General features: G+C 39.5%; 2 protein-coding genes across 10 annotated transcripts in view; one reads left to right on the top strand and one right to left on the bottom strand.

Annotated features, from left to right (window-relative positions):
• Window positions 1-1,860, bottom strand: part of KDM4D (lysine demethylase 4D) — a 30,428-nt gene extending 28,568 nt beyond the window's left edge. For all 3 annotated transcript variants that reach the window (XR_007121051.1, XR_007121050.1, XM_047692570.1), the window contains exon 1: window positions 1,336-1,860. The gene's annotated coding sequence lies outside the window, so the exon portion shown is untranslated. The remainder of the gene's footprint in view (window positions 1-1,335) is intronic.
• Window positions 1,834-12,321, top strand: CWC15 (CWC15 spliceosome associated protein homolog). Of its 7 annotated transcripts, XM_047692577.1 has the most exons (9): window positions 1,865-2,183; window positions 2,323-2,435; window positions 2,536-2,594; window positions 3,117-3,255; window positions 3,825-3,937; window positions 4,989-5,077; window positions 6,237-6,350; window positions 10,306-10,424; window positions 11,442-12,321. In XM_047692577.1, exons 4-9 carry the CDS (start codon window positions 3,125-3,127, stop codon window positions 11,569-11,571), a joined length of 696 nt encoding a protein of 231 aa, XP_047548533.1. In that variant the 5' UTR covers window positions 1,865-2,183; window positions 2,323-2,435; window positions 2,536-2,594; window positions 3,117-3,124; the 3' UTR covers window positions 11,572-12,321. The 7 variants fall into 7 exon arrangements, with proteins under 7 accessions (XP_047548535.1, XP_047548533.1, XP_047548531.1 ...); XM_047692575.1 differs by lacking the exon at window positions 2,323-2,435 and having other exon boundaries at window positions 2,538-2,594; window positions 3,104-3,255; XM_047692573.1 differs by lacking the exon at window positions 2,323-2,435 and having other exon boundaries at window positions 1,866-2,183; window positions 2,538-2,594.
• Window positions 12,322-14,029: the final 1,708 nt, after the last annotated feature.

Consider the following 14,029-nt stretch of genomic DNA (forward strand, 5'->3'; position numbering starts at 1 on the left):
TTAAATGACTCTTGTTCTGTGTCTTGGAGAAGAAACAAGGCGAGAAACAATAAACAGAATATATTTTGGTAGAGTTCAGTACTACAAAAAACAAAACAAAACAAAACCCAGGGCCACATGATGGTATTTGCATGTCAGGGGTGCAGGGTGGTGGGGGCGGGGTTTGCGCAGGAGGGATGAAGAGGTCAGGGAAAGCCTCACTGACCAGGTGACATTTGAGCTGAGGCTTGAAGGAGATTACCACAGTTATCTTGAGGCACAGGCAACAGAGAAAACCTGGTGCAAAGAAATCTTATCCTTGTTTGTGAAACAGAAACACCTTGTTGGCTGTAGCTAGAGTTTAATACGTAAGAGAGTGTCTGAATAAAAATGAAGTCAGGGAGATAGGCAGGAACCAGACCCCATAGGGTCTCAGGGCACATTAAGGAATCTGTCTTTTATTCTAAGTGCAGTGGGCTTTTATGCAGGAGAGTAACACTCCCTAATTCATAATTTTCAAAGATCACCCTCATTGTTACATGCAAAATTAACTGTATGTGGGCCAAAGTGGAAGCAGGAAGATCCATTAGGGAGCAATTGCAATCCAGGTGAAAAATCTTGGTGGCCTGAACTAGGGTAGTGGCAGTGGAATGAAATTTAGGGTAATGAGAGTAAAATTGGCAAGTCTTGCAAATAAACCAGATGTGAAGAGTAAAGAAAAAGGAATTTAATTAGGAGCCTTGGGGTTTTGGTTTACTAACTGGTACATGGTAGTGTCCTTTACTGAGATGTATAAAACCAGGGGAGAAATACCTTCCTTAACAAAATTAAGATCTTCCTCTTGAACTTTATAAGGGTAAGGGCTCTACTTTAAAAAAAAAAAAAATTATAAGTTTCAAAGCGTTCTGGAAATAAAGCTTTTAATTCAATTTTATGAGCTCTTTACATTTGAAACCAAATTGGAAGAGCTGAATTTTCATTTGTTTAATAAATATTTATTGAGCATCTACTGTGGTCAAAAACCATGAGATAAGGAGATTGACTAAACAAGAGCCCTGCTCCTAGTGCTTTTTGGGAAAGGGAGGAAGGATGACCGGTGATTTCTTTCCCCCCTGTTCGTTGTCTTATTAAAAGTTCACCTAAAGCTTGAGTAGCCATCTTGTAATAACTGCATCTCGTGCTTCTGGCAGTTGGGCCCAGCGTTCTAAACGCTCATAATCGGGTTAATAAATGAATCTCTAAATAGTGACATCTCCCCTCCCACTAGAACTTAGGCTTTTTAAAAAATAGAAATTTTAACAAACAATACGAATACAACCTTTGCTTTGAGGACTAATATTTTTGCAGGAATGGTACCTTTGTAAAGATCGTGGTTGCCCCCGTACATATTTGTTCTTTCTTCATATCCAATTAAATGAAAACACTAGTTTTTCCGTAGCCCAGCTCTCTAGGCTTGTTGGGTCTAGCTCAGGAGAGAGGAAGCAGGAGCCGTAGGATTTACACAGTTTGGTGTAATCCTTCTCTACGCTCTCTCTCGCTAGCCGGGAACCTGGTGTCGGCTACCCGGGGCTTTCCGTCCACGCAGCACCGGAATGAAGGAGTCTGGGAGGGGGTCGGGGAAGGGAAAGACGGAAGACACATTAAGTAATTGGTTCCTGAAGGTATAAAATGATGTTTAGGGTCTACTCTAAAGCAGTGATTTCAAATGCCCGCCCCCTGGGCCGTTTCAGCCCCGCCCCTTGTTGTCGTCACGCCCACTTCCACCTTGCCTGCTGCGGATTGGTCTCCGTCTCTGCCTCTGAAGTGCGGTGAAAGAGCTTGGGGTTTGCTTCCGGGTCCTGGGCCCTGGCCCTGGACGCAGAGGCTTCTGGGAGGTATGAGTCGTAATGGTGTCTGTATGATTTCCGGAGGCTGTCGCCTTAGACCTCGGCCGACGTGAGCTGCAAGAGGGTGGCAGATTGATTCTCTCGTCCTAGTGGGGCGGAGACGGGAGGTCGGGGTCGGAGTCGGCAACAGAGAACCGGGCGCGGGCGGTGGAAGCCCCGGAGCATTGGGCGGTGGTAGAGCCCAGCGAGTCTCCGGCCGGCCGCGGAGCGCTGAGCGCGAGGGCAGCTTTGCGGACGGCGCTAAACAGCGTCCACACCCCTCCATCCCCCGAGCCCCCTACGAGTCGGGCCTTTGGGTGAAGAGTCAGCGAATTTCTGGTAACAGCCGGAAGGCGAGCCCCCGGGAGGCGGGAGTGATAAAACCCGGGAGTGTGTGGGCGGGCGGCGGCGCCCCCAGCGGCAGGAAACGCAGTTTCTCCCTCCGCATAGACCCCTTTTTCCTTTTTGAAAAATCTAGAGAAGTGTACGGGTTCCCCCAGCTTCCCTGCACGCTCACCGTTTGGACGCTTAACGGGACTTCAGTCGCCACATCTGCTAGGCACTGTACCTGGCAGCCCCAGATCAAAAGTAAAATAAGGAATAGGTCCCTGAGTTTTGCTTATCAGAATCCTTTGGGGGTGAGTTTCCTGTCTTGAGCATTATAACCTACAAAAGATCTGATTTATATTATAGTGGTTGCTATAGAAGAAAATTGGACGAACGAAAGATTTTTGGGGAATTTTTGCACATGTAAGTGTCATTAAAGTTTAGCACAGTTTTCTCCAGGACACTCAGTATTTGTCAGTGACTTTAAAACAACTTTTGCTTTTGTAGTTACTAGCCTGTTTTCTGTTTTCAGAGAATTGAGGTTTAGATAAAATGCAAACCTTGAGACGTCTGGTGGAGTAGGGTTGAGAATTTTTCAAAAACCCAGTCGTGGCAGTACCAAATTTTACATGGCTTTGACATTTCCATTCTCATAATAATCCTGTGAGGGACATTGCCCATTCCACAGAAACTTAATCTCGATCACTTGCCCAGGGCCACAGAGACAGAAGGAGAACAGGAACACAAACTCAGATCTTCATGAGTATTCCTTCTGTACCCTGAGCTTCGTTATTTGTTTTCTTCAGTACTTTTGTTTGAGATTATCTAAGTAATTTGGGGGGAGTGAGTTTTGGGAATTATTTCACAAGAATGAATATTTATTAATACTTTATGAAATGAGGGTTTTTCATTTTGGAAATAACTTGATACAGTTTTCCTTTAAAGCATAAAAGATGACAACAGCAGCTAGGCCAACGTTTGAACCTGCGAGAGGTGGGAGAGGAAAAGGAGAAGGTGATTTGAGCCAACTCTCAAAGCAGTATTCGAGTAGAGACCTACCTTCTCATACAAAGATAAAATATAGGTAATGAAGACTTTTTATTCTCTTGTTCAGAAGACAAGACTAAATCTATTAAATGGCATGCTCGTGACATTGTAGCGTGTTTGGGGTATATCACCTAAATTATCTATTTTCATAGGAGTAGAATGCAATAGAGTGTTTGACATTAAAATTATGCTCTTTATAAAAGTTATTGTATATTACTTATGCAGAAAATCCTGTTAACTGGGAATTTCCATATGTATATGGCATAATAACAATGACCTCAGAGGGCCAGTGCACTATTAGCACTAGTCAATATGAGATTAAAAGTGTCACAGTAATGAGCCCTGAGTTGATACACCAATAAAAAATAAAGACATTTGAATTAATCTGCAGCCTTATGGGAAAATATGTGACCCAGTTTGGGTTATCTGAAATATTGGAAACATTACAAGGATGCCTGTTGTAACCTTCCCCTTAGGGGAATGGGCTTGTTTAGTACCTTGAAACTTGAGAGACTAAAGAACAGAGTTGCTTTTTGTGAATTGTCTTCCATTGCTACAGCCATGTGTTTTCTTAGTAACATTTTTGCTGATTTGTTTCTACTTGAGACAAACTACTCAGGATGCCCCTGAAGAGGTTCGCAACCGTGACTTTAGGAGAGAGCTGGAAGAGAGAGAGCGAGCTGCTGCAAGAGAAAAAAATAGAGATCGTCCAACACGAGGTACCAACACTGCCCCCAGACATTTGTCTCATGAAATTATGTTGAAAACAGTTTTTCTTTCATTTATTAATTGGAACTGATTAATATTTTTGTTTGCTTGCTTTAAAATGTTGGTGTAGGGGCACCTGGGTGGCTCAGTGAATTAAGCCTCTGTCTTAGGCTCAGGTCACGATCTCAGGGTCCTGGGATTGAGTCCCGCATCGGGCTCTCTGCCTACTTGTGATCTCCATCAAATAAATAAAATCTTTAAAAAATCAAAAAATAAAATGTTGGTGTAAATTTTAAGTATTATTTGCTTTAAGATATTGTTAACACTTTCTTAATTGATTGGATTAGAAGTGATAATAAGGTTGATTCCAGTTCCATCTCTTTGTGCTGCTGTAGTAGAAAGAACAGGATGATTTGGGAATAGTTGGCAGCTGCTGTTTCAGTTTACATAAAGGTGGTTTTGTTTTGTTTTGTTTTGTTTTTAAGATTGATTTATTTATTTAAGAGCATGAGCGCACATACACATATGAGCAGGGGGAGGGACAGAGAGCAGAGGGAGAATCTCAAGCAGACCCACACCCAGCCGGAGGCCTGATGCTGCTCTGTGGGTCTTGTTCCCAGGACCCTGAGATCATGACCTAACCCAGAATCAATAGCAGACGCTTAACTGACTGAGCCACCCAGGTACCTCTAAAGGTTTGGACTGTTGACAGCAACCAGACTTGTTGAGACCCTGTGTTTTCTGTCTCAGAGGGTCTCCTATATTTGTCACTGGCTTTTGGAACACATCTAGAGGTATAAGTTATAGTATCTTTTTTATATTTTCAGCATATGTAAACTCTTTTCCTATATTTCCTCAGAGAGGCTATGGTTCCCATATTAAAATCGATACTTTCATTAATTCATTCAACAAATGTTGACCAAGGGCACATGTCAGGCACTGTGGTTCCTGTCTGTGCTGTCTTGGTTATAATCTAAGCTCTTTGTTCCCACAGGTCCCTAAAATGTTACAAAAAACACAGTATTTATTTTAGTAAGCTAAGTGATATTTGTTTTCCCCCAGAACATACAACCTCCTCTTCAGTATCAAAGAAACCTCGATTAGACCAGATTCCGGCTGCCAACCTTGATGCAGATGATCCTCTAACGGATGTATGTTTTACTTCTTCTGTTGATCTCCACATAGTAATTCATTTATTACGTTTTCTGAAATGCTTGTTTTATTTTTTAGCTTTAAGAAGTGGCCTATATTTATTTTTACTTACTATTATTCAAATGTAGTCCTGACTTCAATGCTAAGCTTTATGGTTGATTTTTTAAAGAAAAAGTATTATTCATCACAAGAGTAATTAAACTTTAAGATAAAGTTTGATCTCTGGACAACCAAATAAAAAAGTGATCTATTAAAGGAAAAGCTTCTCCCAAAAATAATTCCCCATACTAAACCCTGGAAGTTGACCATGTTCTCTACCTCCAGAGGGCATTCTTTATTCTAGGGTCTCTTATCAGTAATAGCACCCCCAAGAGTCGAACTTAGAGACCTTTCCACATTAGATACCAAAGGTCCCCCCTCTAGGTGTGCAACTCAGTGGAACTTAATGGCTCCCTCTTCTTAGGAAGGGAAGTGATCTAAGTGGAAGTTCTTTTTAGGATTAGTGCTTCAATTAACATTAAATTCTATAGTTTGCAGTTTTGTACATAGAGTGGGAAAACATGACTGGCCTTTCATTGGATGCATCTAAGTACATGTATCAGCAATTAATTCCAGAGTTGACAGATTGAATTAAATAATTGACTCAGTAATTAAAGGGAACCCAGTTTTAAATTGGATTTAATAATTGTTTGAAAGTATTCTGAGAATGTAGCACCATTTTTTGTACTTTTGATTATCCTTATTTCCTTGCTTAAAAGTTGTTTTTTTTTGAGCTAGTAAAATTGCTTGACTCTCAGGATGATACACCATGTACGTCTGTACAGTATGTATCAGTGTAAAGTGTTCCATGTCTGATTTTAGAAATATTTTCATATGTAAATCCCCTTTGACCATGTAAACTTGAAGAATACTTTGTTACACTTTTGCTGTTACAATCTCTATAGCATCTCAGGGACATTTTAGTAAGAATTCTGTAAGCTTGTTTGTAGGGCTGCATTTTATGTTTTGATTGATGGTTGACTTTAATCATATTTAGGTGCATTTATCTGTCCATATAGAAAGATTAATCTTTCCCCAAAGATTTGATGAGTGTAATTTTTATGGGAAAAGTAAGGAATAACATGTATTTTCTCATGGGCTATCATCATACTTTTTTAGGAGGAAGACGAAGATGAAGATTTTGAAGAGGAGAGTGATGATGATGATACTGCAGCTCTTCTTGCAGAACTAGAAAAAATTAAAAAAGAAAGAGCTGAAGAGCAGGCCAGGAAGGTAAAAATCAGAATATTACGTACTTGCACTTTCTCTTTCATTCTAAACTACGAATATATTTTAATTTAAGTAATATCTTCTTACATTAGAAATTGCCCTTGCCATGTCTAGATACTAGACCCCTATAGATCTAGAAATCTTATTTTTTTTTTGCAACATCCTAATTTTTCTAGTTATGTTAGAAATTATTTCCAAATAGTTCAGGCATGCTTCATAATGTTCATCAGTTTGTTTTTCATTCACTTGTTCATTTGTTCAACAGACATTTAATCATTGTCCATTAAGTGTCAGAAGAATTAAAGATGGATTCGATATAATCATGGTCTACAAAGAATCCATGGATATAATGAGGCCATCTTATGTCTTTGTCTTCTGCTTCCAGCCTTCTTTCCAGGCATTTTTTTGTGCAGTCTGTCTATAGATTTCCTATAACCTAGGGCAGTTTACCTAATTAATCTCCATTTATACAATGAAAGAAAAGAATGTCTATCTCAAAAAGAATTACATAGGATCCATAGTACATACCTTCAAACTTTAGATGAGTTTGTCATAGTCATAACAAAAAGAGATGAAACAGGTGAGCAAGAGCAGGTCAGAACAGTAGAGGTTCATAAGCCCATGCTAAAGGAGTTTGGACTCTGTCTTTAAGGCCAAGAAGAGCTAGTTGGTTTCAGCAGGAGTATGGTAAGACTGGGTATGCATTTTATTATTTTGTTTTTATTAGGAAATGTTTCAGTAATACAGAAAAATATGAGTAATAAATTTAATAGTCATTTACTTGGATATGCATTTTAGAAAGATTACTCTGACAGAAGTATGGAGGTTGGATTGGGAGAACTGATTGAGAAAGATATTCCAATAATCCTCACATGCAATTAAGGTAATTTTGCATAAAAGGAATTGGAATTGAGAGAAGTAAATAGAGGCTGATAGAGCTGTCAGAGAGGTAAAATTGACCAGATAAAGTGACTGATTAGATGTGGCAGCAAAGATGACCTCTAGTTTCCAGCTGACATTCACTAATAGGGGGGATGACAGAAGGATGCCTATGTTTAGATGGAGAGAAAAGGGATGATGAGCTCTGTTTGGAACATGTTGAATTTGACACATTATGAGACATTCAGATGGAGATGTCTGTCCACTTTCAAACAGAACAGCTCATCTTTTTTTTAATGAGCTTCTGTTTTTAAGTTTTCATTTGAACCAAGAATTGTTCTGTTTAAAGAGGGGGAACCCACTGACTTGGGTTCATGTGAGGAGTCTCAGGAAGTAGAAGATTGCTGGAATTCAAATTGGAAGAAGAATATTTTAAATATAATTCCCATCAAAGTTTGGCTAGGATAGCACAATTCCCATAATACCTTCTAATTGTCTTCATCTAATTTTTAATAATCAAAGAATTCTAAGAACTTTCCTAATATCACTTGCATACCACTAGAGGGCAGTTGTTCTATTCCTGATTCTTTTGTCTTGCCTGACAGTTCTGGATACATAAAGAGACAGGCAGTTCAAGTGCATTTGGTTGACCCTTAGGGAGAATAAGCATTTTAGACAGAAGGTCTTGGAATTTTGTAAGATTCCTCTACTCTCTTTGTACAAAAACACGTTGGTATTTCCAGGGGTTGAAAGACAGTTTTGCTTTTATTCCTGTTGTCTGTCTGCTTTTCTGGTAGCTAAGTCTTGAGGTGTCCCAAAATATCTTCGAACCAGTCAGCCTATGTCAGGGGCTACGAAGCTTTCTGTAAAGGCCCAGATGGCAAATATTTCAGGATATGTCAGGCTTGCCGAGCGTGCTGTCTCTCATGCTGCTCATCAGCTCTGCTCGCTGTAGCATGGAAATAGCTGTAGACAATGTAGAAATGAATGAGTATGACCGTCTGTTCCAGTAAAACATAATTAACAAAAATGGGGTGGTTTGGATTTGATCTGCATGCTGATTATTAGCCTATATTTGTGAACCATAATATGCCTGGTACTTGAATATGGAAAGAGTTGGCACCTTTTTTTTCCAGGGTTGTGTGTGGTAAGCAGCCAGCATTCTAAAGGAAATACATTGCAAATATAAAATGGCCAGAACTTTATTACATCACATGTTATTATAAGTTGGATACATTGTATATTTGAGCTTTTATTTTTCTAGCATCTCAGAGAAATGTCTTTTCACTTTCAACATCAGTATAAATTGTTAAAAATACATAGTTTTTAGAAAGCTACCTATTCTTAATCTATAGTGGATATTCCTGATTTTGTTTGCTTAAGGTCTGAGCGGTAACCTCAAAGGAATTTCCCTGAGTATTGCATCTTCTCCCATCCCAGTTATTTGGTCTCTTAAAAATGAAATCTTTTGGGGCGCCTGGGTGGCTCAGTGGGTTAAAGCCTCTGTCTTCAGCTCAGGTCATGATCCCAGGGTCCTGGGATCGAGCACCGCATTGGGCTCTCTACTCAGCAGGGAGCCTGCTTCCTCCTCTTTCTCTCTCTGCCTACTGGTAATCTCTGTCTGTCAAATAAATGAATAAATCTTAAAAAAAAAAAAAAAAAGAGTTATCTGGGGTCCAGAAAAAAATTAAAAAAAAAAAAGAAATCTGTTGTTCACATTTGGATATTAAAATATCATTAGTTATATGGAAAATTGGGTTATTTTTCCAAGTGGTCTAAAACTTTCTTAGGTTCATTTTATTTATTTATTTTAAGATTTATTTATTTCAGAGAGAGAGTGTGAGCAGGGTGAGGGAGAGAGACAGGGGGAGAGGGAGAAAATCCAAAGTAAACGCCATGCTGAGGGTGGAGCCTGATGTGGGGCGTGATCTCACAACTCTGAGATCATGACCTGAGCCAAAGTCAGGAGTTGGCTGCTTAACCCACTGAGCCACCGAGGTGCCACTGTTAGGTTCATTTTAAATTGAAAGTCTCTTTTTCCTTGATCCATTAAGTCATCAATTTTTGTCCTTCCTCAAATACAATAAAATGGAATTTATTTTTGTTTTAAGATAGCATTAACAGGTAGATCCAGCAGTTAATGGCTAAGAATTCCAGGCATTTTTTATTTCTAAGAATGAAGCTGAGGGTGATTTGAGTTTAAAGCTAAATTAAAAGTGAAGAAAGACAAGCTTGTAACTGATGAAGGATGAATGACATAAAAATGGAAAGTTGGTAACAACAAATCATAACAAAATGGATAGATCTAGGGTCAATTAGTAGAAATGCATGTTAATGGAATATATGTTACATGATAGTTTATCTTAGGAGCTACTTCTTGGCCAATAATAAATTGTCACTAGTCCTGGAGCTACAAATTTACATTGTTAATAATTCAAGATAAAATTATTTTTAATCATAGTTCTATATAGGTCATCTTTAAAAATCAAGTAATAGCTTTGCTGAATGTCTCTTTGGTGTTTAATATAGTCTTATTACTAGAATATATTTATTCATGTACTCTTAAAATGGGCAATTAATTTTACATGTACCTTAAGAAAGAAAATAGATTTAAATATGCATTCATAGAATTTCTGAGTCAGACTAATGAATGTATGATGACAAGCATGAAATACTTGTAATAAGAAGACCAAATTATGGGTGCCTGGGTGGCTCAGTTGGTTAAGCGACTGCCTTCAGCTCAGGTCATGATCCTGGAGTCCTGGGATCGAGTCCCGCATCAGGCTCCCAGCTCCACGGGGAGTCTGCTTCTCCTTCTGACCTTCTCCTCGCTCATGCTCTCTCTCACTGTCTCTCTCTCGCTCTCAAATAAATAAAATATTAAAAAAAAAAAAAAAGAAGACCAAATTATTTTGATAGGTGAGACTTCTCTGGTATATCTTATATCTTAAACAAACTCCTACCTTGATGCTCATTCTTTCTCCCTCATAAAATCCTCAGTCTTTTAAAACAAGGGTTATGTAAGAAGATTGACCCCAGAATTAATGTAAGTAAACGAGTCCTCCTCTGTCATTGACAGGAACAAGAACAGAAAGCTGAAGAAGAAAGAATACGTATGGAGAACATTTTGAGTGGAAACCCTCTCCTTAATCTCACTGGCCCATCTCAGCCTCAGGCCAACTTCAAAGTTAAAAGAAGGTACTTTACACTAACGAGTTGGGTATATATTGCAGACTGTGCATTTCATACTAAACTATAGTATGTAAGGCCTCTGAAAGCCCCCTTTTCGCTAATACTCTTCTCCGTCAGATACGGGAATAATGAAGGAGGAGAATGAAGGAAAATGTACTTATTTTCGGTAGATATTTATAACAGCTGTGTACTAGGTACTCTTCTAAGCACTAGGGGTAGAGCAGTGCATTGAGCCTTTGGCTCTCCGAAGCTTACATTTTATTTTTTTATTTTATTTTATTTTTTTTTTAAGATTTTATTTATTTATTTGTCAGAGAGAGAGAGAGAGAGCAAGCACAGGCAGACAGAGCGGCAGGCAGAGGCAGAGGGAGAAGCAGGCTCCCCACAGAACAAGGAGCCCGATGCGGGACTCGATCCCAGGACTTTAAAAAGAAGAAAGCTATGCTTCCTTATACTCTGTCACTCCTGTGAGGGGTCACCCAGTGCAGTCTTTCCTCCAGACTGAAATGGAGATCTGGGCCAGTCTGTGAACCGTAATGATTCTACCCCAGTACTTTCTTCTCCTTTGTTGCCATAAAATGTAAATACTACAGTGGATGATTACTAAATGGCAACTGATGAGAGAGTATAAAAGCCTTAAAACCATACAATCTAAACTACAGTAAAGTGGTCAGTTATTATCATCTAGAAGTATCTATGCTAATCGGGCTGTTGCCTCTTTGTTTTAGACCTGAAAACATTAAATATTGATGTAATTAAGCCTATGTATTCCTGCTTCTTGACTCAAAGTTCCTTATACAGGAGAAGTAATAAGAATGTATGTTCTAAATAAGAATTGCCCTTCCTGCTGTAATAAAGCACGATTACAACCTATTAAGGATGACTTTGTTCTTTCGGGTGTAATTGCTGCAGCAGATAAAGTACATGTTGAGCATCGTTCTGGGTAATGACTAGGCTTTGCAATTCACTTGTTCTTATCTCCTGGATCAGACATGTAAGCCTTCTGTTTTTTCTTCCCTTTAGGTGGGATGATGATGTTGTTTTCAAGAACTGTGCAAAAGGTGTAGATGATCAGAAGAAAGACAAAAGATTTGTAAATGATACGCTGCGATCTGAATTTCACAAAAAGTTCATGGAGAAATATATTAAATAGTACAGTTTTATGTGCTTCATTAAAGACTGTAAAATGTAAACGATCATTTTCACTTTTTCTTCTGTTTTTCTCTTTCCCCATCTAAATTGTGTATAGGCTTCCCTCATTTTAAGTTCCAAAATAACCTGTCCTTTATTGATACCTTATTTGAGGAGGACTTGGGAATTGGTTTAACCTAGTTTCCTCAGAATATCTCCAGTCATATGTTTTCCTTTTAATATGGGAAAGGGAATCTTGTAATAAATATTTTCAAAAATCGAAATAACTAAGTCTGTGTCCCCAACTTTTTTGTTGAAATGTATGCAGCTTATAAAACGTTGCATATTTTCTTTTGTGAATTGTATTTCTTTGTGTGTTAACTTCCTCTCATTTCTTTGACATTAATTTAAGGTCAGTTAATGTGTGATATCTTCACCGTGTCTTTTTAAGAATGTGATGGAGGATGAAGGGCATTCTATTTTGGCCCACATGTTCGTATGAAAGAGAGTCATCAACCTCTCTGCTCTCTGAGTGTGTGTCTGAGGACATGTGGTGTATCCTTCACTTCTGCAAGTGCTCCTTTCTTTTTCTCTTGGCCGGAAACTGCTCCTTAAGCATGGCTAGGAAGCATGTGGCATTTAACCTATATTCTGGATCCTCAACTGCCGTGTTTCTTCTTAATAAGAGTTTGCCCACTGACAAACGTGAGATGCAGAGCCTAGGAAAGTTTAACATCAAATAATACATGAAATAAAACTTTTGGAAATAGGAGTTTGTTTGTTTGTTGTCTTGGAGGATATGTATGTGGGAAGTGGGAGTATCTCTCGGTAGCTGGGAAATGAAGTTTTCCTAAGCCTGGACTATGATTGGAGGGTGTCACTTGGGTAGAAAAATTAGGACCAGAAATTGAACCATTTACAGAGACTCAGTCATAGGATCCCTCATTTGTAATAGATACTGAGCTTGATAAGGGTAAAGATAAAACTTTGCAAGCAAGAAGAACATGCCTTTATCAGTGGTTGTTTCTTCAAGCCCTCTTTAAGAGCTTATTCATTACAGCATTTTCCCAGTGGAAGCTGGGATGCAGGTTCTGTGGAGCCTGAGTCAGGAGTAAAGCTGGACGTGAGGCCCAGATCTTGACTCCACATTCATGCTCTGTATTTTTTCCAGTTGATCCATTTACACAAAATTTTGTAATATTTAGGATGTTATTTTTTAAATATCTCCTTGGGGCACGTGAGTGGCTCAGTCGGTTAAGCCTGTGACTCTCCATCTCAGCTCAGGTCTTGATCCCAAGGTTGTGAGTTTAAGCCCCAGGTTGGACTCCATGCTGGGTGTGAGGTCTACTAAATTAAGTAATTATTTAATTACACTCCAGCTTTACAGTTCATAAAGTGCCTCTACATTCCTTTTCAATCTTCTAAATAGCACCGCTGTTGCATAGTTAGGATGTCCTAGGTGCTTCCAAGTTAAGGACAATGAAACTTGGGCCAAATGTCCGGATCAAGGCTAATGCATGATGGGACATGTACCAGTGCTCAAACTCCATGAAAATGTGCTTCCAGATGTGACAGACTTCCAAAACTAGTTCTTGGGATTCTGGGTAAAGTCTTGAGGAAAACAGGTGGCCACACTTAACCAGGAAGCTTTTCCTTTTTCAGCATCTGAAAGGCTTACCACTTACCTGACACTGGTACACCATTATTTCACCACTCCCTGTAAAAGGTGGACATTATTTTCCCTGATTTATGGACAAGGAAACCGAAGTTAGTAAGAAGCTTAAAAGCAAAGTCAGAAACCTTTAAGGGGGTAGGGTCCAGCTTCAAACCCACGACTGTCTATTCTCAAGCCCATCCTCTTAATTGCTAGGCGTCACCGCCACTTCATGTTCCTTTGCCCTGACTTTGCTCACCTACCAAACCAGAGCAATAAGATAATCATAATGGAGTTTAGTGGGAACTGAGGAATACTGTAAGGTGTATGTATCTGGCAGGCACATAGTAGAGATGTCTTATGTGTTCTTTATACCAGCATATAGCAAGGGTCGGCTAAGACATTCTGTTGTTTCATTCTATCATAATGGTCTCATTTTGAATCGATATTTCCTAACCCCTCAGAGCTTGGGCTGGGCAATAGACATGAAGATTGCTTTCGCTTGGTGGCTAGGATTAGAAACCTAGTTACCAGAAACTCAAACGAAATCGAGGTTTATCTAATTAAAAAGGCACCTTTTTTGCCCAGCTCCAATTCTGCTTCTGTCAATTCATCTGCCCCACTTCTTCCGCAAGCCTTGATTTCCGCACCGAAGTACTAAGAGGTCATTCCTTCATGCTCCTGGCTTCCCTGCTGGGTCTGTGTCCTGCCGGGTCCGGAAACACCAGCCCCAGGGAGCAGAGTGGGGCTTGTCCTTGAGACACCTGCTCCAGAGGCCTACCTCCACTGAGCCACTCTGAGGAGAGGCTGGAGCCACAGAAAGGGA

Source organism: Lutra lutra, chromosome 10 (assembly GCF_902655055.1).
Source record: "Lutra lutra chromosome 10, mLutLut1.2, whole genome shotgun sequence".
Taxonomy (NCBI): domain Eukaryota; kingdom Metazoa; phylum Chordata; class Mammalia; order Carnivora; family Mustelidae; genus Lutra; species Lutra lutra.

Excerpts from the sequence above, each read along its gene's own strand:
- CWC15 (XM_047692579.1), top strand. The coding sequence starts at position 3,125 with ATGACAACAGCAGCTAGGCCAACGTTTGAACCTGCGAGAGGTGGGAGA. Across the intron at positions 3,256-3,824 it reads CATACAAAGATAAAATATAG|ACAAACTACTCAGGATGCCC; the intron begins GTAATGAAGACT and ends TTTCTACTTGAG. Across the intron at positions 3,938-4,988 it reads TAGAGATCGTCCAACACGAG|AACATACAACCTCCTCTTCA; the intron begins GTACCAACACTG and ends GTTTTCCCCCAG.